The 27,623-nt window shown below is 54.1% G+C and overlaps 3 protein-coding genes across 5 annotated transcripts in view; 1 reads left to right on the top strand and 2 right to left on the bottom strand.

Moving 5' to 3' along the window:
- FAM131B (family with sequence similarity 131 member B) overlaps window positions 1-1,200 on the bottom strand; it is a 33,778-nt gene extending 32,578 nt beyond the window's left edge. Inside the window, exon 1 of the mRNA XM_003929810.4 lies at window positions 818-1,200. The gene's annotated coding sequence lies outside the window, so the exon portion shown is untranslated. The remainder of the gene's footprint in view (window positions 1-817) is intronic.
- Window positions 106-9,538, top strand: ZYX (zyxin). Of its 3 annotated transcripts, none has more exons than XM_039472584.2 (10): window positions 107-314; window positions 466-691; window positions 1,144-1,343; window positions 1,493-1,585; window positions 1,701-2,216; window positions 6,713-6,833; window positions 6,983-7,152; window positions 7,241-7,419; window positions 8,312-8,432; window positions 9,033-9,538. In XM_039472584.2, exons 1-10 carry the CDS (start codon window positions 150-152, stop codon window positions 9,135-9,137), a joined length of 1,896 nt encoding a protein of 631 aa, XP_039328518.1. In that variant the 5' UTR covers window positions 107-149; the 3' UTR covers window positions 9,138-9,538. The 3 variants fall into 3 exon arrangements, with proteins under 3 accessions (XP_039328519.1, XP_039328518.1, XP_039328517.1); XM_039472583.2 differs by having other exon boundaries at window positions 463-691; XM_039472585.2 differs by lacking the exon at window positions 1,493-1,585 and having other exon boundaries at window positions 106-314; window positions 463-691.
- EPHA1 (EPH receptor A1) lies at window positions 9,539-27,623 on the bottom strand. Its single transcript, XM_039472581.2, has 18 exons — window positions 27,491-27,623; window positions 26,401-26,468; window positions 20,507-20,788; window positions 18,854-19,256; window positions 18,461-18,616; window positions 17,804-18,148; window positions 17,202-17,329; window positions 16,681-16,831; window positions 16,318-16,414; window positions 16,056-16,114; window positions 15,112-15,237; window positions 14,047-14,232; window positions 13,848-13,909; window positions 13,535-13,741; window positions 13,247-13,396; window positions 12,727-12,920; window positions 10,044-10,199; window positions 9,539-9,957 (listed from the first exon to the last, which is right to left on the bottom strand). Exons 1-18 carry the CDS (start codon window positions 27,570-27,572, stop codon window positions 9,879-9,881), a joined length of 2,931 nt encoding a protein of 976 aa, XP_039328515.1. The 5' UTR covers window positions 27,573-27,623; the 3' UTR covers window positions 9,539-9,878.

The raw sequence follows: 27,623 nt of genomic DNA, 5'->3' as shown, positions 1-27,623 counted from the left end.
GGTGGCGGGGGCGGCGGTGAGTGGGGTTGCGGGCCGGACTTCGGCGGAGCCTCGAGCCTGGGGCAGGATCCGGGCCCCTTCCTGGGGGTGTTTCCTGCCTGGTCCGCCCTTCCCCGCTCTCCCCGCCCCCTCTCCGGGCCGCTCCTTGTATGGTCTGGGCGCCGCTTTCTCCCCGCCCCCTCCCTCCTCCCTTCCTCCTCCTTCCGTGGGTCCTTCCCCGCCCGGCTCGAGGCTGCTCCGGACCGGGACGCAGAGTCCGCGGACCCGGCGCCGAGGCGGCCACCCGAGACGCAGCGCGCACGCTTCGGCCCGCGGTTAGGCGCGGGGAGTGGCCGGGCGGCCCCACGGGGACGGGGGTGCGGGGCGCCGGGAGGGGGCGCGTGGGGGTCGCCGAGGGCAGCTGGGACCGCCGGGGGCTCCTGAGCCGGGCTCGGCGCTGCGTAACCTGGCGACCCACCCCAGCAGCCCGGCCCGGCCATGGCGGCCCCCCGCCCATCTCCCGCGATCTCGGTTTCGGTCTCGGTCTCCGCTCCGGCTTTTTACGCCCCGCAGAAGAAGTTCGGCCCTGTGGTGGCCCCAAAGCCCAAAGTGAATCCCTTCCGGCCTGGGGACAGCGAGCCTCCCCCGGCGCCTGGGGCCCAGCGCGCGCAGATGGGCCGGGTCGGCGAGATCCCGCCGCCGCCCCCGGAAGGTATGCAGCGGGGCTTGGGGACGGGACCTCGGCCGGCGCCGTGGTTTCGGGAATTTGGGGATGTCTGGAAAGGTTGTTGCCGAGGGGGCTGGGCGCAGCCACCCTGTCCCGAGCAGATGTTCTTACCTCATCATGGAGCTCGTGGCTGGAAGCCAGGGCTCCTGGGACCGTTCCAAGTCCCCCGCCTGGGGGTGGGAGGCGGGAATGCGGGCCACGAATCTTCCCCTCCGGGTCCGTTTTCCGAAGTGTAACGGGAGCTGCATCACTCCTCGGCCGTGCCCCTGGCCTTTCCTGACCCGGTGCTCTCCGCGTGCCCTGCGCGCCTCCTTTGCTTTCCCACACGCTCCGGGACCCCCGAGAGTTCTTGGGTCACGGGTTAGAGCTGTAAAGCGAGGGAAGCTTGGGTGAGGGTAGACGGACCCTGGCCGACGTCTCTCCTCTTCCTACCTCAGACTTTCCCCTACCCCCACCTCCCCTCGCTGGGGATGGCGACGATGCAGAGGGTGCTCTGGGAGGTGCTTTCCCGCCGCCCCCTCCCCCGATCGAGGAATCGTTTCCCCCTGCGCCTCTGGAGGAGGAGATCTTCCCTTCCCCGCCGCCTCCGCTGGAAGAGGACGGAGGGCCTGAAGCCCCCATACCGCTCCCACCACAGGTATGGAGACCTGGGAAGGGCGGCTGCACCAGGACACCCCCAAGGAGAGGAGAAGAAGGTCCTTTCTTCTTACCTCCTCTGCACCTCTGCCCTGTTGGGGGAGGGGGGATGGAGGCATGGAATAGGTGCTCTGACCTCTGACCCTCTAGCCCAGAGAGAAGGTGAGCAGTATTGACCTGGAGATCGACTCTCTGTCCTCACTGCTGGATGACATGACCAAAAATGATCCTTTCAAAGCCCGGGTAAGGGAACAGAGAGTAGGAAAAGCAGGGTCCAGGGCCAGAGAGACTGGGGATGGAGCTATGGAGGATGGTGTTCTCCTGACTGCATCTCTCTTCCCTCTCCCTCCCCTTGCAGGTGTCATCTGGATATGTGCCCCCACCAGTGGCTACTCCATTCATTTCCAAGTCCAGTACTAAGCCTGCAGTTGGGGGCACAGCACCCTTGCCTCCTTGGAAAGCCCCTTCCAGCTCCCAGCCTCTGCCCCAGGCTCCCACTTCGAGCCAGACACAGTTCCCTGTTCAACCCCAGCCCCAGGCTAAGCCTCAGGTCCAACTCCATGTCCAGCCCCAGCCCCAGCCTGTGTCTTTGGCTAACACCCAGTCCCGAGGTCCCCCAGCCCCATCTCCGGCACCAGCCCCTAAGTTTTCTCCAGTGACTCCTAAGTTTACTCCTGTGGCTTCCAAGTTTAGTCCTGGAGCCCCAGGTGGACCTGGGTCACAGCCGAATCAAAAATTGGGGCACCCCGAAGCTATTTCCACTGGCACAGGCACCCCTCAACCTGCCAGCTTCACCTATGCTCAGCAGAGGGAGAAGCCCCGAGTGCAGGAGAAGCAGCACCCTGTGCCCCCACCGGCTCAGAACCCAAACCAGGTGAGAGATGCTGGTAGGACAAGGCTGGGACCCGGGCACTGGGGCGGGACCGAGTCAGGAGCCAGAGCATCAGCACGAAGGTGACTGGAGAGTCAGAGTGGACATAGGGGTGGTGGGATAGGAATTCTTATCCTGTGGGGTTAGCCTGATGAAACAATGGTAAGAAAATGCTCTTCTGGAGAAGAGGCCTCGCTGGGTGTGGGGCTGGGTGGGGCCTGACTGGGAGGGCGCAGAGAGCACAGGCTCTGAATTAGGAGGAGGAGGACCTGGTGGACCTTTCCTTGTGACTTTGTCCCAGAATGTTAAAGGGAGGGATGAGATCACCAGTCCCACCTTGGTTTTTCCCATTCTTGGTTCTTGTGTTAATCTCCCTGCTCCTCTGAGCACTCTTTCTGCCCGAGGGCTTGGAGATAAGTCAGCCCCAGTAAACATGGGCTGAGCCAGCATCCACCAAGTGCCAGGCACTGTGCTCTGTGCCCAGGAGACTGGGACACAAGAGGGAAGAGATCTCTGCAAGAAGCTCAGCCTTAGGTGTCAGATGGACCTAGGATGGAATTCCTGGCTCAGCTTCTCCCAAGTCCTTAGCCTGGGCAAGTTAAGTGAACCCTGAGCCTCAGTTTCTCCATCTTTAACATTATCGACTCCATACAGTGGTTGTGAAGATTAGGTGAGCTAATACCTAGAGAGTGTTGGGTTCTGTATCTAGCACATAAATACTCAAAATAGAAAAGCCGTAATTACACAACGGTTCTTGCCTTCTAGTTCAGGAGGTAAGATTGTCCAGTTTCTGGTGACCAAGATGACTCTGATGGTCATCCAGTCCAAGCATCCGTACTAATAGTGTGGATGTCTGCATACCCTCAGACACAGCATAGGAAAAAATGCCAGGGGCCAGTGAGCTTTGCAGGGACTCCCAACACTCAGACCCGGGAGTCAACTCGGGGCCTGGCAAATTAGGAAAGGCTTCGACGGATGGGCAGGACGTAAGAATCCAGAGAGGAAAGGGATGTTTGGAGAACAGAAAGTGGAAGGTTCCTGTGGGAAAATGATAGAATTCTACTTGGAGAGGCAAATGGGGCTGGAGGGAGTAGGAGGTGAAGTGGCTCACCAAGGAGCTCTTGAGCACTGGAGAGTCTTTCATGATTTTTGAGTAGGTATGGGTGGGTCAGGAGGGCTGGTGAAAGCAGTGTCTTTGGAAGCTTTCTGGAAAGTTTCACCAGCAGAGAGGTGTATTCGAGGGAGGTCAGTGCTGTGTGTGTGTTCACTTTCGGGCAATAGTAACATTAGTTGCAGTGAAAAATCAGCCCCACATGTGAGCACCGTGTGCCGAGCCCTTGGGAAGGCAGAAGCTCGGAGACTTAGCAGGCGATGAGCAATTGGAAGACAAGGCTGTGGGGAAGAGGAAACAAAATCTTCCGGGTGATTTGGAGATTGGGGGTATGGGTGGAGATAGTATTGCTGACAAAAGAGAGAAGTCCAGAAGGGGAAATGGTTTGACGGGAAGAGGTGGGGTCCAGCTGTCATATGGTTGAGCAACAAGTCCCAAGAGGACTTTCAGCTGGGGCCATCATTCAGTTAGAAGCACAGGGCCAGGTTTCAAGAGAGGGCCAGGGATGTCTGGCGTGGTGGTGGGGCGTAGTGACACTGTGACACCGAAGGATCAGGGTCAAAGCTTAGGAGCTTCCCAGGGAGTGCAGGGAGCAGGGACTGGGAGGCGTAGGAAGAAGAGTCAGGGCACACTTGGAGAAGAGAGCTGAGCTCTTGAGCGGGGGCGTTGGAGGGAGTGAGGACTCAAGGCTAGAGATTAGACTGTTGGGAAATTGGCAACAGTCTTGGGATGGCCCGTTTGTGCCCTGTGGTGGGAACACAGTGTGAGGAGCCGAGGATGAGTGGGTGGGGAGAAGTGCGTCTGTTGGTGGAGCCTGGTCTTAAAGATTGGCGGGGAAAAGGAGGAATGGGAGGACTGTGTCAGTGGTGTGTGTGTGTGTGTGTGAGAATAGATGAGTGGTGTGTGAATGGTGTGTGTTAGTGTGTGGGTGTGGGTATGGCATATGTGTAGGTGAGTGTGGATGTGTGAGCATGAATGTATGAGTGGTTGTATAATGTGTGTGGTGTGATTGTATGTGTGAAAGTATGTGTATGTGAGTATGTGCATGTGTGAGTGTGAAGGTGTGTGTGTGCGATGTGCATGGTGTGTGGTTGTGTGTATACGTATATATATGTGAATGGTGTGTGTGAGTGTGTGGTGTGGTATTTTTTTTTTTTTTTTTTTTTTTTGTGGGACAGAGTGTAGGCTGTTGCCCAGGCTGGAGTGCAGTGGTGTGAGCTCGGCTCACCGCAACCTCCGCCTCCTGGGCTCCAGCAATTCTCCTGCCTCAGCCTCCTGAGTAGCTGAGATTACAGGCACTTGCCACTACGCCTGGCTAATTTTTGTTTTTTTAGTACAGACAGGGTTTCACCGTGTTGGCCAGGCTGGTCTCGAACTCCTGACCTCAAGTGATCTGCTCGCCTCAGCCTTCCAAAGTGGTGGGATTACAGGCATGAGCCACCCCACCTGGCCTGGTGTGGTATATCTGAGTGTGAGTGTGCATGTGAGTGAGGTGTGTGTGTGGTATATATGTGTGGATGTGAATATATGAGGGGTGTGGTATTTTGAGTGTATGTGTGTGATGTGGTTATGTGTGTGCATGTGAGTGGTGTGTGGGGGTACGTATGTGTGAGGATGTGAGTGTGAGTCTGTGGTGTGTTTCAAGTTGGGGGAGAAGGGCTCAGGTACTTGTGTAACCAGGGGAAGCAGCTGGTGGAGGGTGAGCATTATGGGAGAGGAGGGGCAGATTGCTTCGGGCCCTGGAGGAGATCTTGGTGATGTCCCCTCCCCCTAGACACATCCCAGACAGCAAGGACAGGGTGGCTGCAGTGTGGAGGGGAAGGACGATGAGGGAGCTTAAGCTGGCTGGCTTCCATGTTCTCAGGCATGTGCGAGTTGAGGTCACGGTGCAATTGAGGGGGTGAAGCAGGTGGGGGCTCAGGAGACAGAGAGGTCTGGAACAGCTGCGGTGGGGAAGGCAGGGCTGGAGGGCTCAAGGGCTCTGCAGTGTTTTGAGCTCACTCTGCAGTGTTCAGCCATCTCTCCACTGATTTCTGCAGCTTGGAAGCAGAAACAGGAAGCGGGTGGTGGTGTGACTTGGGGTTGGAGACTGGGCCAGATAGCTGCGGGTGGCTGCAGGTTCCTGGAATGGCAGTGAGCCTTGCAGGAGTAGATGGTCAAGGGGCCCGGCTGGGGCATGGAGGACAAAGTCCAGGGGTGGGTTGGAGGTGGGGGCATTAAAACTTTTCTGGGTTCACGAAGTAGGTGTGAATGGGGAAGAGGAGAGGCAGATGATGGCTGGAAATGGACTTGGATGTAAATGTGAGGTCAAGGGTGTCCCATGATGGAAGGTGACTGAGATAGAGGGAAGTTTAGCATTGGTGCAGGCTGGCAGAGGGGACAGTGCTGGATAGAGTGTCCTGATGAACAGGGATGCCCATGGGAGGTGATGCAGGTGAGGATTCTTTGCTTCTGAAGGATGAGCTGGGCAGCCAGGGCTGAGGGGAGAGGGCCTGCGGGAGGAGGTAGCCAGGGGGCTGTGGAGGTTCCATGTGTTATGGGAATGAAGGCATCTGCAGGTAGCACACTCAGGGATGGGGCCACGGTCCTGGGTAGGCTTTTCCATGCACGTGCTCCTGTGGGAGCATCTCCTGGCGGGGCTGGTGCAGGGCAGACAGCCCCTCCCGGAGTTCTCAGGGTTATTGGCAGCGCTGTCCTTAACATCCACCCCCACCCCCGTCCCCGGGATCCCCAAATGGGAGGTTGGGCTGGTGTAGGGGGTGGCCTTTGGACCTTCTCTGAGACTGCTGGGGAAGGACCTGAGTGAGCTAGTCCAGAAGCCCCTCACTTGATGGATGGGGTCTCTGTGTGTGGCGGGGGGGCTGGGCTCCTGCAGACAGCTCTGGGGGTTTAACCTACAATTCCTGCCTGTGTTGTATCCTCACGCTGACAGGGGCTGCTCAGCAGCAGGCAGGCCGGGTAGGTGTGTGTGCGTGTGTGTGCACCCCACTGCGTGCCCCTGTTCCATGGGGCGATGTCTGAGCATGCTCTGTGGAGTGAGGCGTGGCCCCGGAGTGTCCGGTGCTTCAGTGACTTGAGCTGCTGTGTGCGTGGCCTCCGTCCGCTCAGTTATTCTGGCCTGTCTGTGACTGCTCAGGGGGTCTCGGCAAAGCGGGTGGAAATGTCTTGCTGGACGAGATCCAGGCTTAGATCCCCTTCCCCTGTTATTTGTGTGAGGCTGGGGATGGTGGGGGTGGGGGGTCAAAGGAGAAGCTTTCAGGGTCTAGCCTGAGCATCTGGGACACGAGCTGGGAGCTAAGACCTCCTTGGAAGAAGCCGGGTAGGCTGGCCTGGGGAGTTGTGGGAGGCAGCGGCCCTCGAGAGTGTGAAGAAAGTGTTGGGGTTGCAGGTACGCTCCCCGGGGGCCCCAGGGCCCCTGACTCTGAAGGAGGTGGAGGAGCTGGAGCAGCTGACTCAGCAGCTAATGCAGGACATGGAGCATCCTCAGAGGCAGACGGTGGCCGCCAATGGTGAGCAACCCCTCATCAGGTCACCCCCACCCTGCCCCACATCCCGGTGGGGGCCAGGGCTGTGGCTCCAATCCCCATCTGAGCTGGCTGATCCCTTGCAGCCCTTCATACTTCCTTCTATTTATTGCCATCTTCTCCGGCCTTCCCAGAACTCTGCGGCCGATGCCATCAGCCCCTGGCCCGGGCTCAGCCAGCCGTCCGTGCCCTGGGGCAGCTGTTCCACATCACCTGCTTCACCTGCCACCAGTGCACCCAGCAGCTCCAGGGCCAGCAGTTCTACAGCTTGGAGGGGGCACCGTACTGCGAGGGCTGCTACACTGTGAGTCGGGCTGTGCTGGGCAGTCGGGCCCTGGAAGCCGGCTGTGGGGTGCTGGTTCCTAGCCAACCCCCTCGTGCTGCCTCCTCAGGACACCCTGGAGAAGTGCAACACCTGTGGGCAGCCCATCACCGACCGCATGCTGAGGGCCACGGGCAAAGCCTACCATCCACAGTGCTTCACCTGTGTGGTCTGCGCCCGCCCCCTGGAGGGCACCTCCTTCATCGTGGACCAGGCCAACCGGCCCCACTGTGTCCCCGACTACCACAAGTGAGGACCTGCCTTCTGGGCTCCGGCCACACCCGGTCTGGTAGTCAGGCTGCTTGCTACCCCGGCCTCAGGACAGCCCAAACCCCTGGTCTTGCTTTCTGGTCCCATGTCCTATCTGTAGACAGCAGGGACCAAATAATCTGGATGTAGCTGTCCAGGGGCTTTCAGCCTGGGCATGGAGTGGCTAGTCCCTCCCTCACCCTTGATGCACTGAGGCCTATTTTGGGTGTATATCAGCATTTAGTGAAGTGGGCTGGAGTGACTTCATTTCACACACAGGCTGGGTTCTAAAAGTTCTTTTGGAGATCAGCTATTGGGAATACTGGTTTCTCCACAGAAACAGTGTTTAGAAGGTGGCTGCTTGGTCAGGCTGATCCACAGAACCTCAGTGCAGCTGTGGGAACTGTGCACAATCTGACCCCCACCTCTGAGGGGTGTTTGGGGGAAACACTTTGAGGATTCTGGGGGTGGCCATGACTCACATTCCTCCACACTGCCAGGCAGTCGGGCAGAGGCAGTGGTACGTGGGGGTCGGAGGACTGGTGGAAGGCGAGGGTCAGGGAACCAGGATGGGATGGGAGGGGTGCTTCAGGGCTGGCTTTCTGCAGGAGCTGCAGTGTGAATGGGACAGTAAGGCTGGACCGTGGCTGGTGTGTGGGAGAGTGACTCTCCCTTCCTTTGGAAGAGTGACTGGTGAGGCAAGAAATTCCCTTTGATGAGGGCCAGATATGGTGGCTCAGTCTTAGGCCCTTCCCGTGAGCTTCCTCCACCTAGAGACGCAGGGCAGAGAAGTCCCCTTCTTGGCTGCACAACCTGGCTTCTGCTTCTGCACACAGGGTTTGAAAGCCCTGGCCCCCCTGGGCTGACCGCCGGCCATTTCTGCCCCTCCCAGGCAGTACGCCCCGAGGTGCTCCGTCTGCTCAGAGCCCATCATGCCTGAGCCTGGCAGAGATGAGACTGTGCGAGTGGTTGCCCTGGACAAGAACTTCCACATGAAATGTTACAAGTGTGAGGTCAGCCACCCTTCTGGGTTCCTTGGGCTGGCTCCGACCAGGAGGTGGTGCGAGCTGCTGCTTACTAACTGGGTGGTGGAAATCACTAGTATTTAGCAAACAGTGCGGTGAGTTTGAGGGTGGCTCATGGTAGCACCCCCATCTGCCCTGCCCAAATGCTTCTTTGCCACTGCAGGAAAGGGGTCGGGGGGGCATCTGAGGTCACTTTGAGTCATAGAGAAGCCAAGAAAGGGGACCAGCCAATAGGAGGGAAGGACATGGTGTTTTACAGTGGCAGGGGATGATCTGAGATCTTCGAATGGAGGTGAAGCAGGATGGGAGAGGCCCCCAAACCTCTATTTTATTAGGGTGGTGGTGGGCAGCGGAGCATGCACCTTGGAAGCAGCTCTACCCACTGCTTGCCCTCTTGCAGGAAGGGCCTAGTGGGTGACTGGAAGTGGGATAGGGATGAGGACTTGGGTATGGCTGGAAAGTTTGATGACACCAGCTCTGAGCCATGAAGCATCTTTCTAATTTAAGAAGGAGCTGCATGGAGGTGGGGTGGCATGGAACAGGGCAGGAGCCTTTGGTCCAGTGCCCCTCACCCTTCCTTCTTCCCAGGACTGCGGGAAGCCCCTGTCGATTGAGGCAGATGACAATGGCTGCTTCCCCCTGGACGGTCACGTGCTCTGTCGGAAGTGCCACACTGGTCGAGCCCAGACCTGAGTGAGGAGTGGCCCTCTGCAGACTGCAGCCCATGCCCGCTGTGGACCACCCACACTGAGACCACGTGCCCCCACCTCAATTATTGTTTTAATGTCTAACCCCTCCCATTCCCAGCCCCACGCTAGCATCCCAGGTGCCCTGACCCTGGGCCTGAGGGTGGCCTAGGGGTGCAGAGTTCCCCACCCTGGGGTGTAGTCCTCGCCTATCCTGCAGGGACTTCCCACCGTCCTCCAGGACCCCACCTGAGGGGCACCAGGTTTAGTGCTGCTGCTTTCACTGCTGCACCCACGCCCTCGGCCGGCCCCGAGCAGCCTTTGTACTCCCTCCAGGACGTCCTCACCCTCCCCTGTGCTGCCAGGTTGTAGCTATAGCTACAAATAAAAAAACCTTGTTTTCCAGAATTCTCAGTAGTTGGCTCTTTTGTAGTGCTTACCGCCCTCATGGGTGGGATGCAGGCAGAAAATCAGTTCCTGTTTATGTACAAAAATATATATGTGTATGTATGTATATATATATTAACCCCCAACTCCCTGCCGTGATCACCTTGTTACTTCTACCCCCACCTCCCTTTTAAAACAAAGAGGTTTCTGGGGTGCAGAGCATGGTTCCAAAAGTGGGCAGGAGCAGCACCGTTAGCCTAGGTCTGGTAGGCTGTGGGAAGGGATGCAGGGAGTGACCATGAACGGCCTTGGCCTGTCCTTGCTCCTTGCTCCCTGACTGGGGGTGGGGTGAGAGGAGGGCTCAGTCCTTGAATCCCTGAATACTGCAAAGAATTCGCTTCTGGTGCCCGGGCAGTGTGATTCCCATCTGCGTCAGGTCCCTGTGGGCAAGGAACGGGGAAGGCCATGAGTCTCTGGAGGCTCCACGCCCGCAGTCCTTCCAGCCCAGACAGCCCCAGCTCCTTACTCAGCGGTCAGCTCCAGCACACACTCCATGGTGTCCAGCCCAGCCGAGTGGAAGTGCAGGATGTAGCGTTTCATGCGTATGGACTCGAGCCACTCAGAGACGCTCCGATACGGGATCCCATCTGAGCCGCTCAGGCTGGGCAGGCGAAGAGTCACCCTGTGGGATATGGGCTGTGTCAGCCTTGCAGGGGTACCAGGGCTGATCTGGTTGACCTCAGCCTCTGAGCATCAGCAGCAAGCACTGAAGTTTGGTGTCTGGGCAGAGAGATCATCTAGAGTGGATTCATCCCACCATTATCTGTGAGCCCACTTCCTGGCCTGTTTCCTGGTGTGCTCACAACAGCAGCTGACTGAAAGCCCTGCTATGTCAACAGACCTAGGGAAGGAACTGCCCTGGGAGGCCCTAACAGAAGTGGACCACCAGCCTGTCTCCTGCTGGAATGGCCGTTCTGGGCACCTGACTAGAGGCTGGTTAAGACATGGAAGTCAGCAGGGCATGATGGCTCACACCTGTAATCCCAGCATTTTGGGAGACTGAGGTGGGCGGATAGCCTGAGGTCAGGAGTTCGAGACCAGCCTGGGACACAGTGAAACCCCATCTCTACTAAAAATACAAAAATTAGCTGGGCCTGGTGGCAGGTGCCTGTAATCCTAGCTATTCGGGAAGCTGAGGCAGGAGAATTGCTTGAACCCAGGAGGTGGAGGTTGCAGTGAGCCGAGATCACGCCACTGCACTCCAGCCTGGGTAACAGAGACTGTCTTAAAAAAAAAGAAAAAAAGACATGGACGTCTCCTGTCTGAGAGGAAGCTGAAGGTAGGGGCCCTGGCACCTGGGTGTGGTCCTGCCTTTTTCCACAGTAGCCTCTTGAGTTCTGGGAGCAGTCCTTCCTCACCACCTTCAAACGTTGGCTATTATTCTTGCACTCTGACACCCTCAATACAATGAGTGTTCCTGTACTAAAGCTCGCCAGAGCCAAAAACCATTAGCAAAGTAAATCTGCTGGGGGAAAAAATATCCAGCATTCCAGAAAGATTAGCACATGCAGTCTCCAGTGTATGAGGGAGTTGCGCTCCAAAAGATAGTTTCAAAAGTTGGAACTTAGAGCATGTTTTCTCCCAGAAACAAGGTTATGTATGGTGGTTGGATGCAGAGGCCAGCTGGCCAGGCTGGCTACCCAGCAAAGCACTTAAATACAGCCTTGCCTGTTTCCCCCACCTGAGCCCCTACCCCCTTGCCCATCAGTTCCTTCTCTACATTCAGGTCATATATTTGGTAAAATGCAACTCTGACCACATCCTCTCCTGTGGACAGTTTTTAAGAATTGGTTCGGCTAGGTGCAGTGGCTCACGTCTGTAATCTCAGCACTTTGGGAGGCCAAGGTGGGTGGATCACCTGAGGTCAGGAGTTCAACTTGGTCAACATGGTGAAACCTGGTCTCTACTAAATATACGAAAATCAGCTGGGCATTGTGGTGGGCACCTGTAATCTCAGCTACTCGGGAGGCTGAGGCAGGAGAATCACTTGAACCCAAGAAGGGGAGGTTGCAGTGAGCTGAGATCATGGCATTGGCCTTCAGCCTGGGTGACATAGTGAAACTCTGTCTCAAAAAAAAAAAAAAAAAAAAAAAAAATATGTGTGTGTGTGTGTGTGTGTGTATAATTGGTTCTCTGCATTCAGGGTAAAGTCCAAGCTTCTCAACAGGGCTGGTCCTCTTTGTGTTGACTCTGGTTGTCTCTCCAGCCTCAAGGTTATTCCCAAACACAATGCTGCAGTCATCCTACGCTATCTGCAACTGCCAGCCCTCAGCTCCTCCCAGACTAGCCATGTGACCCAGGAGCCTTCCCAAATCTTCCAAGGCTGCTCCTGCCTACCCCACCCCAGCCTGGCTGCCCAAGCTCCTTGGAGCAGTTACCAGGTCATAAGTGCAGCTGTATTGGCCAGGTGCGGTGGCTCATGCCTGTAATCCCAGCACTTTGGGAGACTGAAGCGGGCAGATCATGAGGTCAGGATTTTGAGACCAGCCTGACCAACATGGTAAAACCCCGTCTCTACTAAAAATACAAAAATTAGTCGGGCGTAGCAGTTGCGCATGCCTGTAGTTCCAGCTACTCAGGAGGTTGAGGCAGAAGAATCGTTTCAACCTGGGAGGCAGAGGAGTGAGGCCAGATCGTGCCACTGCACGCCAGCCTGGGCAACAGTGAGACTCTGTCTCAAAAAAAAAAAAAAAAGTGCAGCTGTATCTCCAATGTCCAGCAAACAGTTCGCACCAATAGGTCCTCCAAACGTCACGAATGGATGACCCTTTCCTCCACATGCAGAAATAGTTCTATGGAAGGGGATGTATCCTAAGACTGGACCATAGCACAACACAGTGGGATTGGCAAGGCTGGCTCCATGAGTGTCCTAGGTGAGGCAGCCTGGGAAGGGAAAAGATGGGGACCCTCCCCAGTCCAGGTGAAGTGAGGGAACTGAGGGCCAGCTGTAAGTGATTTTCTGCAAATATGAGTAATCTAAAGCTGACCTCTTGGGCTCTCCCCAAGGGCACATAGACTTGGACTTGCCTCATACACTGGACTTGGTCCAGAGCTCCCCAGGCCCAGCACTCAGAGGATATGGCTGAATGCCCATTTCCACTCTCCCACAGCTGCCTCCAGTTTCCCTGGTCCTTCCCCTGCATGGTTACCTGGGGTCAAAGTTGGCAATGGTCCGCAGGGAGTGGGGGTTGGCAAGCAGTTGCTCCAGATGTGCCTGAAGCTTGTGGAAGTGTGGCCGGCGGGCACTGTCGTATGCCCAGCAGTTCTTCATGAGCTCATAGAGAGGGGCAGGGCAGTCCACAGGAGGGGGCAACCGGTACCCCTCCTCAATGCTCTTCATGACCTGCAGGGTGGGACAGGAGGATGCTGTAGAATAGCAAGCTAACCTGGAGGCTGATGTGAAACTGATGTTCACACAAGATAATTGCTGGCAGGCAGGATGGGAGGAGGTGGGAGGACCAAGAGGAGAAGATCACAGTGAGAGGATCGGGGTGGGAGGAGTAAAGAGAGCAGGGCATGAGGTGAAGAAGGACCAGAAGAGCCAGGAGTACAGAAAAACCGTGGGTCATGAATAAATAGGGATGTTTGCAGGAAAAGGCCATGGGAGGACCTTGGGAGGAGACAGGTGTGAGCTGGAGATGAGATGAGGAAGACTGTTCTGGGGCTCACCTCCTGATTGTTCATCTCCCCATAAGGCTTGTCCCCAAAACTCAGCACCTCCCACATCACAATCCCAAAGCTCCACACGTCACTGGCTGTGGTGAAGATTCGACGGGCAATGGCTTCAGGGGCTGTCCAACGGATAGGGATCTTTCCTCCCTAAGAAGGCACGTGGGTCAGGGATGGAAAGTTATGGCGTCCACCTGAGCACGAGTCTTTGTGCTTATATACACATGACTATGACTAGCACATTATGGTGCAGTGGGAATGTGCATTCAGTTAGTACTGGGCTCTCACCTGGGTTTCGTACGTGCCATCAAAGTCATTCAGGAGGCGAGTCAGGCCAAAGTCAGACACCTTGCAGCACAGGTTTTGATTCACCAAGATGTTTCTGGCAGCCAGGTCCCGGTGGACATACTTGCGATTACTGAGGTAGTTCATGCCAGATGCTATGCCCTGCAGCATGGCCACTAGCTGCCCAGGGGCAAGCTGGTCCTCCCGCTCCTGCAGCAGGGTGGGTGGGCGAGTCAGAGGATGGGCAGGGTCTCCTCTCAGTGTCCAGGATGCCACAGTGCATTCCCCTCCCCAGACGGTCCTCTGCCCTCCTCACCCTCAGGAAGGCATCCAGGGCTCCATTCTCCATAAATTCTGTGATGATCATGATGGGCTTTCCTGAGACACAGAGCACACATATCACATTCAGAACCAGGCTTCCTGCCCTTGGCCGCACATCCTCCCTCTACGTTCAGTGGTTTCACCGCTCCTTCCTGCATTTCCCGTCCCCAGCTGAGGGAGACCGCTCCTCATACTCTTTGTGACGACGCCTTCCAGATGCAGAATATGTGGGTGGCTAAACTGGCCCATGATGGTCGCCTCTCGAAGGAAGTTCCACCACTGGCCATCTGGGGATGTGTCTTTTAAGGTCTTAATGGCCACAGTCTTGCAGTCCTGGCTGGGGAGCCTCAAGGTCCCTCGATACACTTCCCCAAACTCTCCTGGGAAGAAAGAAAACAGGCTGTGGCCTGATGCACTGCCAGGCTCCCCCAGAGGACAGGCAGCAACCCCTCCAGTCCTCCAGCCCTTTTCTTTTCTGGAGAATCAGGAGTGTGGAGTGCCCTTCCTGGGACAGGGCGTGGGCTGTCCTTCCTGGGGAAGGTCAGAGTCTGGAGCTGAAGTGCAATGCCATGACCTAGTAGTCCCCACTGTCTCCCAGTGCTTGGACAGTTCTTGGCTCACCATAGGTGCTCGGTAACTGCAGGGTGAATGAGCCCTGTGCAGCGGGACTGGGCCGTGCTCATGAAGGGCAAGCCAGTCGGGGGCTAGTACCCAAGTGGCAGGGACGATGGCTATGGCCACCTCTCTTCTGTGAGCTCGTCTGATCCCAGCTTGCCTGGCTTGGCCGCACAATTGGCAAGGACAGCGCTAAGCTTTGTTCTTTGCTGAGATCTATTTCCTCTGGTGACCCAAGGGATCAGGGCAGCCCAAGGACACAGGACCTCTGATGGGGTGGAATGCCAGGCTAGGGAGGGAATGACTCCTGCATTTGGGCATCGTCGGAGAGCATCCAGACCCTCAGCACAGCAACACCTCCATGGCTGAAGATGATGTGTTTAATGCCCTTTATCAGAAACTCTCTAACTATAGAAACAAGTGTGTAGGAGGCAGGGGTTGCTCCAGGGCACCTGATGAGGAGTTTTAAACAAGAACACAATAGTTCAAAGAGGATACAGAGCAGAGCAGAGTGAATGCATCTGGAAACTCTTGGGCCAGGGAAGCCAGCTGGGCTCCCCAGGGAGGCACTGGAAGGAAGGGGCCTGAGGGCGGCTCTGTGCTGCCCCACAGAGGGGGCCTGCTGCAACGCGCGGCAGGATTACCTTCACCTATGACAGTGTCTACCATCAGCCAGGCTGGATCAAGCTCCCGGGTAAAGTCCAAGGCTCCCTGTGCAGGGTCCTCGTATGCCTGGAGGTCCACATAGGGCTTCAGCCACACCTTGTCCTCTATGGGGAGAACAGGGGGTCAGGGAGTACGGACATCAGGGCTCAAGACTGTGAGGGTGAGGAGGAGGGGCCAGCAGCAGATCTCACACTTCTCCACACCTCAGTTTCCCAAGGAGACTCTTGTTATGGCTGAGGTGGGAGAAAGTCTATCCTTAGCAATGAAGCCTCTCTTCTCCCTGTCTGCGCTCAAAGCTCCCCTGTCCTCAAACCACAAGGTCCAGGGTGGTGGCCAGAATCCACACCCGAAGAGCATATTAGCTGCTTAAGTTGCCCAATCTTCTCAGTGTCCAGTCCCCATACTGCTCTGGTCAGTCGCACCTCGTTCACATTCCCAGACAGAGCCGCGCCTGGCTCCCACCCTCGCTGCCTGGATGGACCACTCACTCTCCCTTCTGTGGGACACCTAATGAGGTGACAAGCAGGAAGCTCACAAGCTTCGGAGGACGTCAATCGTCCTCCAGCCTGAGCCTGGCCCCCGGGATGGGGAGGGCTGCCCAGAGCGGCTGCCCAGGGTGACAAGACAGCAGCAGCAGCAGCTAATGGACACTAACAGATAATCGCATCAGAGCCACTGGGGGGGCTGTCAGTACAAAGTTAATTAACCAGAATTAATTAGGTAGCAAAACACAAGAGCCCTGGGGACAACAAACCCCACATGCACCCCCGGAGGTGGCCTAGCAAATGGGGGTCCCTTGATCCCTTCCCAGTGGCATCTCCCAATGCGCACGCACACACACACACACACACACACAGGCACAGGCACACATACACAGGTGTGCACACACATGTAGCAACACATGCAGGTGCACATGGCTCACCCCGATCCACATCGGTGACGCGGTCGCGCTGCCTCTGCCGCTGCCGCCGCTGGGCTCTCCTGTGGGGGTTGGGGACAAGCTCCTTAGGGCCCCAGGACCACCTCAGGGGTCTGAAGGGCTCTGGCTGAATCTTCCCCAGAAACAGGAAGTAGTGCAGAATGGGTGTGAGCTTTGGTAGCAGGGGATAGGAGGGTAATTTGGGGTTGCAGTCAGGGGCTTCTGACCCAGGGCTGGTGGCTGGGGAGGGGGCAGGAGCTGGCACCTGGACCGGAAGACGAGAATCCCAAGCAGCAAGCCTGCACCAAGCAGCAGCCCAAAGATGATGGCCACGATCTCTCCTCCGGTCAGGCCCCTGGACACTGCAGGCACAAAGGGGTGAGGAAGTGTGGGGGCTCACAGTTCATAGGAGGGAGGGGGTTAAAGGGCAGGGCCCTGGGTACACCTAGGGTCAGGTCTCTCAGGGAGTGTTGGGTTGGTGTCTGTCCCCTACCCCCGGGAGAAGGGAGAGTGTGTGCATGTGTGTAGAGGAAGATGAAAGGTAGCTACGTGGAAATGGAACTGAGTTGCCTCAGTGGGGCAACAGGTGTGCGTGTTGGGTGTTGGGGCAGAACACAAGATACGCCACCTGGTGGGCTGGTCCGAAACTCATGATCAGGGGAGAAGGGGCCAGGACCCAGTGGGGTCAGCATTCGCACTCTGACGATGTACGTGGTGTCAGGCTGCAGCTCTGTCAGCAAGACCCTGGGTTCTAGAACCATCTGGTGCCGTTCTTCGTCCTGTGGGTTGGACTTGCATTAAGTGGGCAGTGAGCCAGGCCCGGGTGGATGTGATGGACAGCATGAGAGCACGTGGGGAGAGGCACATGAGCTCTGGCTCAGTGGGCTTTTAACCTGGGTGCCCCAGAGCAGCGGACACACACATGCAGAGATGTTTCCAGTAGCAGGGATTGGAGCACGTAAGATGGTTAGATGATCAGGGCACGTGAGAATGGTTAGGACAGGGTTCTTCAAAGACTTTTGAAAGAGACCTGAGAAAGCCACACAGTGGACTTCGGGTGGATTCCTCCCACCTCACACCCCAGGCTAGGAATGTTGGCATGTGTCCGGGCACAGACACTGGAGACCCATCTCTCAGTAGCATCCTGACCTGGTTCAGCACGTGCAACTCGTAGCTCAGGTTCCCCCCAGGGCTTCGGGGCCGGGATCCTGCCCAGGTCAGCTCCAGCTGTCTCGGTTCTTTCTTCACCAGTCTCAGAGACAAGCCTGACAGTGACTCTGGGGATCCGGAGGGATAAGGTTGGATATGGAAGAAAAAGGAAATAACCTTTGTAACTTTTCCTTCTTTCCTTTCTTTTTTTTTTTTTGAGATAGAATCTCACTCTGTTGCCCAGGCTGCAGTGCAATGGCTCGATCTTGGCTCATAGCAACCTCCGCCTCCCGGGTTCAAGCGATTCTCCTGCCTCAGCCTTCCAAGTAGCTGGGACTACAGGCCTGTGCCACCACGCCTGGCTAATTTTTTGTATTTTTAGTAGAGGTGGGGTTTCATCATGTTAGCTAGGATAGTCTTGATCTGCTGACTTTGTGATCTGCCCACCTCAGCCTCCCAAAGTGCTGGGATTACAGGTGTGAACCACCTCGCCTGGCTTCCTTTGAAACTCCTCAATTGCTTCCTGCCCATCCATTTGTCCCTGTGGTCTTAAGCCCTCTGTCTCTGCCAGATCCCTGTCCCAGCCCCTCCCAGCCTCTCACCTGCATGCCCCATGCTGATGCTGAGTGAGGTACTGGCATGGCCAGAGCTGCCCAGCCCTGACACTCCATTCTGGGCTTCAACGTTAAAGGTGTAGTTGGCGTAAGGTTCAAGGCCATTGACACGCACCGCAGGTGTGGTGAGCCCCTGGGCCCCCGGAGAGAAGTGCACGCCTCCTGCACAGGGCTGGCAGGGCCCCTCGTCCTGTGCTGTGTCCTGACACTGGAAACATCTCACATTGTATCTGACATCCTGGCGTCCCCCCATATCTGCTGGGGGTTCCCAATGCAGGGAGAGCTGGGTCCCTGATGCAGAGAAGCTCAGGTTTTGGGGGACTGAGGGGGGACCTGTGGGAGAAGAGGAGCCATCAGTAGGAGCCGACCTTGCCGTCACCCAAGCTGCTGATCCCTGGCCTCTTCCATCACCCAATTCTTGATGTCCTCTGAAGTCCTCCTGGGGAGATTTGATTTCTGCTGGGTTTGACTATATGTCTGCATTCTTCTAGGGAGAGCAGGGGACCAGGGCAGCGACTAGAAGTGCCTGACACCCTGGACTGTCTCCAATATCTGACAAGCTCTGGAAAAATCCAACTGTGACAAAGTCTCAGGAAAGATCCAGCCCCTCCCTCCAGATGGCCAGGCCCCACACCCTAGACTCACGTGTGCATGCCACCTGGGGGCCCTCCCCAGAAGCTCTGTAATGGCCGCTGTCACAGGTACAGATGGTAGCACCCTCAGATTCAGCTGTGCTGTGCTGGGGGCACATGAGACAATGGGGTGTGTCCATGTCCATCCGGTAGGAGCCACTAGGGCAGGCTGGAGAGAGAATGCAGCAGAGCAGTGGTTCCATACATGTTTTTACAGGCAGAACCACCACCACCGCCTCCTGCCCCAATCCCTTCTACTAGAAACATCTCTGCATGTGTGTGTCCACTGCTCTGGGACACTCAGGTTAAAAACCCACTGAGATGGAGCACTGGCCTCCTTCCCTGCTGGGGTACTCCTGCAAGCCTCCCGAGTGGTTCCTCAGATTCTCACCACCTCCATTCTTACCAATGCATCCCTCGCCACTGCCACTTTCCTCATAGCCAGGCTCACAGTGGCACCGTCCCACAGGCACCAGCCACTCGCCGTCAGGGCTGCAGTGCATGCGGGGTGTGCCTGAGGGCCTGGAGCTGGCCCGCGCATGGGGCAGGCAGGTCCCTGCCACTTCCACCAAACCAGCAGGGCCAGGCAGAGTGTCAGGGAATTGGGCCAAGCCATTTAGGGTCTCAGGACAGCGCTGGTAGAAGACCCGGACAGACACTAGGGCCACACAGGCACCCGGGTTGTGGAAAGCAAGGTAGAGACCACGGCGGGTCAGGTGGCCCAGGGAGCAACGCTCCACATTCAGCTTCACGGAGCCAGATGCGAGGTCTCGAATGGTGAAGCTCTGGTCTGCAGCCACCGTGGTTACCTGGGTAGAGGGTAGGAAAGAAAGGGGAGTGATGGCAAAGTCCTGCTTCTTTCCCACATAACAGAAACAATCATTGGCTTAATACTTTACACAACCACGAACAATGAGCCTTGTATATGTGAGGTGCCAGGCTAAGCATTTTATGTGCATTTTGCTATTTAGCTCAAGCAATCCTCTTATGAGGTAGGATGGCTTATTGTCTCTACTTAATAGATGAGGAAATCAAGGCTAATAGAAGTTAAAGACCTTATACAAGACCACATAGCTACCAGGTCATGGAGCTAGGCAATGCAACCCTACAGTCCATAAAATTTCTACTATTCAGAAGCATTCCCAAACCCAGTGCCGATAACATGATCAGTTATAGAGCATGTCATTATCAATGTATTACTAGAACAAACTTTACCACATTTTCTCTTTGGAAAGAAACAAGAGCACATTCTATCATAAAATGCTCCTTACTTTTCCACATCCCGATATGTTTTCTTGAATAGGAAAGAAAGGGATGCGTTGGAGTGCTAGCCTGCAAGGAACTGTCTTGCTACGTGACTCCAGCAATCCTACGAGAGTGTGCTGCGTATGAACATCGCAGGTATCGATAGGAAAAGTCTAAATACTTCTGTGCTACACGTCCCTCCTCCACTGTGGCATCCTGGGATGTTAGTGGATGCTTATAAAAGCCTCTAAAATAGATACAGTTGGCCCTATTATTGTCACTATTTTATGACTACGAAACAAAAGCTGGAGAGGTTAAATGACACTCCCAAAGTCAGGCCACAGCAGAAAAGGGAATCAAATCTAGCCCTTCTGATTTCCAATGCCACATTCTTTTTTTTCTTTAGAGACAGCGTTTTGCTCTGTTGCCCAGGCTGGAGTGCAGTGGCACAATCATAGACCACTGCAGCCTCAAACTCCTGGGCTCAAGAGATCCTCCTGCCTCAGCCTCCTGAGTAGCTGGGACTGCAGGTATGGGCCACCATGCCCAGATGATTTTTAATTTTTTGCAGAGATGAAGTTTTGCTATGTTGCCCAGTCTGGTCTCAAGCTCCTGGCCTCAAAGGATCTTTCCAACTCAGCTTCCCAAAGCACTGGAATTACAGGCATGAGCCACCATGCCCAGCCCTCAAGTGCCAAATTCTTTTCATGATTCTACCTCTGCACCCTCTTCCTGTCTCTGCCACCTTCTCTGGCACACAGCCATGCCACAGGGATCTGCACCAGGACTGAGATGGCATGGAGGGACGCAGCACCTTATGGAACAAGGGCCGTCGGAGCTGAATGCCCACATCATGGTCACTCTCCATGTACAGAAGGTTGAAGGTCTCCTTGCAGCCCAGAGGCCCAGCTCCCCCAGGGAAACTCTTGCAGTCCCGCACGGTGAACTGAAGCTCCACATGGACACGGGAAGCCTCCTCCCCGCGGTAGATCCAATTGGAGCGAAGCCAGTGGTCGATGTCTCCTCGTCCTTGCACTGGGCAGTCCTGGTACATGTACAGGGGTGTCCCATTCAGCATCTGCTGCCCCTCACTCCACTGCAAGAAAGAATTTAGAGTCAGGGACCAAATCATTTCCTGCTCCCCAAACCCTTGGTTTTTAGGGCTGATGGAGAAGCAGTGGGTGTCGGAGCCCCTCGGGTTCATGCTACTTGTCCTGCCTCTCCCCACCCCTCAGCTCCAGGACAGTAGACTGTTTAGGGTTGGGGATTTATTTGGATATAGGATGGGCAAGACAAATGTCTCTTAACATCCCTAGTTGAAACTGGTCCCTTCATTTAACCTAGTCCAGCTATTTTATCAGTAGAGCTGCCAGGTACCCCCATGGCAAAGCTCATACACAAAACCATCCTGTTTGTTCAAGAGAAATTTATGCATTTTTTTATTTTTCAGAGACAGGGGTGTTTTTCTGTCTGCAGTGCAGTGGTATAATCAAAGCTCACTACAGCCTCAAACTCCTGGGCTCAGTCTCCCAAGTAGCTGGGACTATAGGGCGTGCCAACACACTGGGATATATATTTTATATATATATATATATATTTTTTTTTTGGTAGAGATGAGGTCTTGCTATGATCTCAAACACCTGGCCTCAGGCCATCCTCCTGCTTGGCCTCCCAAAGTGTGTGAGCCACCACAACCAACCCAAGATATATTTTTAATTATTAAAACCCCATAGCTTTTGGAGGGTAAGAAAAAGCACAAAACTGTGTAGGGGATTCTCACCCTCTCCAATATTTCAGATAAAGCTATTATCAAAACAATTGACAGATTTGGCTGGACTTCTTGATATTGTCTAGTCTGTGCTCCTTAACTTTTTTTTTTTTTTTTTTTTTTTTTTTTTTTTTTTTTTGAGGCAAAGGTCTCACTCTCTAGCATAGGCTGCAGTGCAGTGGCACAATCTCGGCTCACTGTAACCTCTGCCTCCCGGGTTCAAGTGATTCTCCCACCTCAGCCTCCTGAATAGTTAGGATTACAGGCATGCACCACCACACCCTGCTAATTTTTTGTATTTTCAGTAGAGACAGGGTTTTGCCATGTTGGCTAGGCTGTTAAATTCTTTTATATGAAAATAACTCTTAAATTTCTAAATATTAATGGCAGGCACTAACACAGTGCTTACCATGGCCCAGTCACAATTTTAAGCACATTCCACAAGGAAACTAAGGCACAGGGAGGTCAAGTGACTCGCCAAGGTACTCAGCTATGAGAGGCAGAGCTGGGACATGAGCCAGGCACCCCAGGCTCCAGAATTCATGCTCTTACTTATTATATCTGTGTGCTTCTTGTGGAAAGTCAAAGAGTAAAGACTCACACAGAATAAAGTTTCATTCCCTCACCCATACCCTTCCACTCTCATTCTCAGAGGCAGCCATGCCACAATTTGTAGCAAAACTTTCCAGACCATTTTCAATGCCTCCAGAGAGATGTCTGAATGTTCCTGAGTTTTGCTTTTAACGTGGGATCATACAAGGGTTATTTTGTAACCTACTTTCTGTTTTCACAAATAAGTTTTTGAAAGATAGCCACAAGTGTATATAGAGCTATCTATATTTATTTTTTTTTAGCAATCCATAAATAATACTCCATTGTAGAGAAGGCCATAATTTATTTAGTTATTCACCTATTATTGGACATTTAGACACCTTCTATTTTTTTTTTTTTTAAGAAATCATGTACCGATTAATCTAAGATTTCCATGGAACTGTTATATCAAAGGGTAGACATACTACAAATTTTATAACTGTCAAATTGTCTTCCAAAAAAGGTTTATCAATTTACACTTCCACGAGCAATGCAAGAAGGGTCATTTTCAAAACCCCATCAACATAGAATATTAATAACCTTTTTACTTTTTGCCAATCCCAAGGTCAAAACATAGCTTCTTACTGTTTTAATTTACATTTCTTAGAGGAGGAGGTTGTATATTCCTCTTTTGTTCATTGGCTATTTGTATGTTTATGCAATTATCTGCCTATAACCTTTGCCTGATATTCTATTATCTTTTGATTATTCATTTGGATGAGTTTTTAACATATTATAGACATGAATCATTTGCTTTAAATGTATATTTCAAATATTTTCTCCCTGTCTGCCATGCCTGTTAGCTTTGCCAATGATGTCTTTGATAGTGGACATACATTGTAAGTTTCTTAAATAATAACATCTACAGTCTTTCCCTTCATGATTTCTGGGTTGTGTACTTGGCCTGGGAAGTTTTCCTGTCTCAAGGTTATAATGATCTATATTTTCTCCTAAAATTTGTGTAGCTTGGCTTTTAGGATTAGATATTAGTTTCCTTAGAATTAATTTTGTGTATAATGGAAAGATACATCTTTATCTTTTTATTTAAAAATTACAAATGTTTGATTGTTTGTTTATTCACTAGTTATTACTTTCCATACTGATTTGCAATTCCAATGCTATCACATTCTAAAATCTCACATATGTGGGTTTGTTTTTGGACTTTCTATTCTGTTCCATTAACCTGAGTGATCTTTAGTTACAGCTGATGGTTCTGATACCTGCTCATCAGACAAGTCTCCCATTTTATTCTTCTTTAAAAACTCTTCTCAACCATTCTTAAGTATTTCCTGTCAGAGAAATTTTAAAAAGCTCCATTGACATTTTTGTTGCAACCCCATAATTTAATGCAGAATGGATTGAGGGTCTTAGAAAGTTCAATTTCCCCGGGTTTTTACCATTCCATGATAATGCAGGGGCCCTCATTTCTACCCTCAGCTCTGGGAAAATGCAAAAAAAAAATTAATAAAAAATTTGGGGTGAGGTGGGGCAGAAATAGAAGCTGCTATGAGGCACATATTTCTGCATTATGTTAGGGAGTTCAAAGATTGGGCAAGAGGTGTCTAAAAGGCAAGGAAGCTGGAATGAAAAAGGCGCCAAGACTCTGCTCTTAAGGCAGGCTGTGCTGGGGAGGCCCAAGTGGAAGGCATGGCGGGGGTCAGGTGGACAGGGTGGTGGGTGGTTAATGTGCAGCTCATTAGCCAGATTGCTGCCGATGCAGCTGGAGCCAGGAGCAGCAGATGTTCCCAGCTGTGACTTGTTGCTCCCAGTTCCAGCAGGGACAGATGGGAGAAAACCAGCTGTCCAGGATCAGCAGTCAGGATCTTTTTGCTTATCACTCAGGCGCTACTGGCTGCCACATGGGAGCATTCTGGACCCAAACACCTGCTGTCCAGGATCAGCAGTCAGGATCCTTTTGCTTATCACTCAGGCGCTGCTGGCTGCCACATGGGTGCATTCTGGACCTGAACGCCTGTGTGTGTGTGTGTGTGTGTGTGTGTGTGTGTGTGTGTGCGTGTGTGTGTGTTGACAAGATGGGGAGAAGGAGGGGGACAAGGGAGATAGTGGGAGTATGTGACTGCAGACTGTCTCCTTGCCCTTCTAGCATGCAGGACTGTGTTGCCTGCGCTGAGAAAGAGGCCTTACTCCCATTTAGTTCAACTAGGGAAGACTTATTTGGGTGGACACGTCAAGGGCCCAAGGAAAGCCCATGGGAGCCAGCAGATGGACCTGCAGCTATCATTGTGGGTGATTAGCTGGTTTATGAAATAAGTCACCTATTAGGACTGGTCTAATGCAAGATCTTCAAAACGGCCCCTCCTGGAGGATCCACTGTGGTTTAGTCTGTTAGCTCTAATTACAGGCCACTCTGTGGGAGAACAGAGAACAGAGCCAGGACCGTAGGACCCAGGGGGAAAGAAAGCAAGTAACCCTGACACCAGAAACAGAGGCTGGATTGAAGTCTCAAGTCCTTGGGTAAGGAAGGAAACCCTGAGAGGCAGTTCCAGAACCAGAGCTGTAGATGCTCCAGCGACTTAGGCAGCCCCCTGAGGTTCCGTGGCCAGCTGTGCTGCTGGCAGAAAGGGTGCTGTGAATTGTAAAATATATATCTGGTCTTTGTCCTCATTTCCTGGCAAACAACTCCTAAAGCCTCAAAATCCCCAAAGTGACAAATGTCTTTTTACATGCTAATGAGCTGACTGATGGGGAAGGGAACTAGCCTGGGCTGGGGGAGGGCTGGTTGGCAGAAGGCAACGTTGTGATTGGAGAGTTGGGACTTTCAGCCCCACCCCCAACTTCCAGGGAAGGTAGAGGGGCTGAAGGTTGAGCTGAGAACCAATGGCCAATGATCTAATCAATCATGCCTATGTATTGAAGCCTCTATAAAAGCCCAGAAGGACAGGGTTTAGGGCTTCCGGACCACAGAGTATGATTTCGTTCCTGCAGGGTGGCTCGCCTCCTTCACGTACACCTTGCCCCATGCAGCTATTGCATCTGCTGTTCATGGTATCTTCTGTAATATCCTTTAAAATAAACCAGTAAATGTAAGAAAATGTTTCCCTGAGTGCTGTGAGCCATACTAGCAAATTAATTGAACCTGAGGAGGGGGTCAGGTAAACCTGTTTACTGCTGATGGAACAGAAGTACAGGTGACAACCTGGTACTTGTGATTGGTGTCTAGAGTGGGACAATCTTGTGGGGCTGAGCCCTCAACCTGAGGCTGTCTCCAGGCTATCTCCTGTGGCCTGGGACACCCATCAGCTGCAGAATTGGAATGGGTGGAGGGCAGGAGGAGCCTGCCTCTGTGAGCCAGGAGTGGGCAGGGTGGACCGGGAACCTCAGGGATTTCGTGGGTAGGGAGGCTCACCTCCACTGTCAGAAGCCTGCTTTGGCCTGACCTGGCCAGTGATCAGTGTAAGAACTCAATAAGATTAGAGGTCACTCAGCTAGTGTCCACTGAAGAATTTGCCAGAGAACTGACTGCAGGTGGGAGGAATCCCCACACACATTTTGGTGACCATGGGTCACAGAAGTGATTTGTGTTGAGAGTGCAGTAGGAAGAAACTGAGTTTGGTTTTTCTTCCATCATTAGAGGTGCTCTCTGCATTTGAGTCTGAATATGCCCTCTGGGACTCACCCCACAACCTGTTCACCGGGTCTTAGGAACATCCAAGAAAGGAAGGGAATTGGAACAACCTCTGACACTTTCAAACAGCTGGAATGCATGGTGTGCCTGGAGTCTGCCTGAGGAGGTGCAGAGGATGAGCTAAGGGCTCAGAAACCTCTAGGGGAGCAGCTTTTAACTTTGGAGGCGTCAAAGACCCTTTGAAGAATCTGATGAAAGCTTTGGCTGGCCTCTCTAGAAAAAAAGTGCCCACATACATATACAGAATTTAGAATACACTTTCATGGGGTTTCCCCCACCCCTGAAGCCTATCAGCGCTTCATTGTGATGAATGGGTCTCAGATCGAGGATGCTTTTCTGACTTTTCTGTCCCTCCCCCAGCAAAGCACTGGCCTCAGCCTTCAATCATCCTCAGGATAGCACATTCTTTCCCAGGGGATGTGAGCTCATCTCCCACTCACAAGCATCAATTGGTATTCACAGTACTCCCAAGTATTCACTGGAGGAGCCAGGCCATTCAAGTGTTCTTCTTGGGGTGAAGTCTGACCCCCCCACCCCATGTCCCATTCAGGAGGCTCTGACTCAGCCTCCTCTCCCCCTCCCTGAGGAGACACTTCCAGTTTTTCCTGCTCTTTTCTCTGTTCCTCCACCCACCTCTCCACCCCATTCCCCACTGGCCTTCAGCCTCTACTCTTCCAAGATCCTTCCCTCCGCTGACACTTACCCCATCTTCTGGGGGATCCAGCAGCCAGCCCAGCTCTCCCTGTGCCTTGCTTGTGTCCATCAGAGTAACTGAAAGTGGGGAGAAAAGAAGCCTATCACCTCTGGGGGACGAGGGACCCCTGCAGCCCACATTCCCCATTCTGGGGCTCCAGCCCCAGGCTGCCACATCCTGTTCCTGAAAGCTGTGACTTCCTGAGGCTTAGGGGAGAAAAAGGGCTCAGGAATGAGGAGTGAAGAGCTCCAGGGATTTCCCTCCTCTTTCTGCGTGTGAAGGAAAGAAGGCAGAATGGGGCAAGGGTTGGAGTGTTGGGTCTTTGACCTAAGTCAATGCAGGAAGAGCAGCCTCACAAGGCGCTCAGTCACCCAGGCTGCTGCAGTCTGGGGCACCCATCAGCTGCCGAATTGGAACCGGTGGAGGTCAGGAAGACGTGGGCAGGGTGGACCCAGGACCTCGGAAGGGGTTTCATGGGTAGGGAAGCTCATCTCCACTGTCGGAAGCCTGCTTTGGCCTGATCTGGCAGTGATCAGAGCCGTGAAGTGGGGATAAGAGGCACAGCTGCCTGCCTGGGAAGTGGGGACGGGTGGGATGTGTAGTAGGGCCAGAGAGGGTGTTCCAGCTTTCACGTGGAAGGTTCCACTCCGACAACTGGGAGCCCCTGTGGCGTCAGTCCTAACCCTTCTCCCGGAGGCAGGTCTCTCTGTTCCTGGCCTGGGTTGGTAGGAGGCGACTTCCCACCTTCAACTTGCAAGGGCTCAGGTCTCTGGGGTGGGCACCTGAAGCTGGGACTGCCCGGGAATGCAGCAGGGGTGCGGGGGCAGGTGCTGCTTCCTGGCAAGCGTCAGGAACTCCCTCCCCACTCCCAGGCCAAACTGCTGGCCTGCGGGAGTCGGGGTGACTGACCCGGGAGAGCAGCCGCTCGGGGTTAAAGACCAAAGATGGGCCTGGCCAGTCGATAGCCGGGCGGCCGGGCACAGCGAGGGAGCTGGCGAGGGGCGCGGGGAACGGGGCCTCCCGAGGAATGCCGGCTCCTGCAGCGGGGTGCCGGCCGGGCCCCGGGACGGGGCGGGGGCGCGAGGGCGGGGGTCGGTACCTTCCTTGGCGCGCGCCCCCGGGGGCAGCGGGGCGCAGAACAGCAGCACCAGCCCGAGCCCCAGGGGCCAGCGCCGCTCCATGGCGCCGGGCCGGGACCTGGGACAGTGGCCCGGACAGCAGGGCCAGGTCGC

Source organism: Saimiri boliviensis, chromosome 10 (assembly GCF_048565385.1).
Source record: "Saimiri boliviensis isolate mSaiBol1 chromosome 10, mSaiBol1.pri, whole genome shotgun sequence".
Lineage (NCBI taxonomy): Eukaryota > Metazoa > Chordata > Mammalia > Primates > Cebidae > Saimiri > Saimiri boliviensis.
This window is presented reverse-complemented; position numbering and strand designations above follow the sequence as displayed.

What these genes read in the sequence shown, in the direction of transcription:
- ZYX (XM_039472583.2), top strand. Translation starts at nt 150, where the DNA reads ATGGTCTGGGCGCCGCTTTCTCCCCGCCCCCTCCCTCCTCCCTTCCTC. An exon ending in TGTGTCCCCGACTACCACAA is followed by an intron (nt 7,420 to 8,311) that starts GTGAGGACCTGC and finishes TGCCCCTCCCAG; the next exon opens with GCAGTACGCCCCGAGGTGCT. An exon ending in TGAAATGTTACAAGTGTGAG is followed by an intron (nt 8,433 to 9,032) that starts GTCAGCCACCCT and finishes CCTTCTTCCCAG; the next exon opens with GACTGCGGGAAGCCCCTGTC.
- EPHA1 (XM_039472581.2), bottom strand. Translation starts at nt 27,572, where the DNA reads ATGGAGCGGCGCTGGCCCCTGGGGCTCGGGCTGGTGCTGCTGTTCTGC. An exon ending in AGACACTGTCATAGGTGAAG is followed by an intron (nt 14,233 to 15,111) that starts GTAATCCTGCCG and finishes CTTTCTTCCCAG; the next exon opens with GAGAGTTTGGGGAAGTGTAT. An exon ending in ATGGCACGTACGAAACCCAG is followed by an intron (nt 13,397 to 13,534) that starts GTGAGAGCCCAG and finishes GTGCCTTCTTAG; the next exon opens with GGAGGAAAGATCCCTATCCG.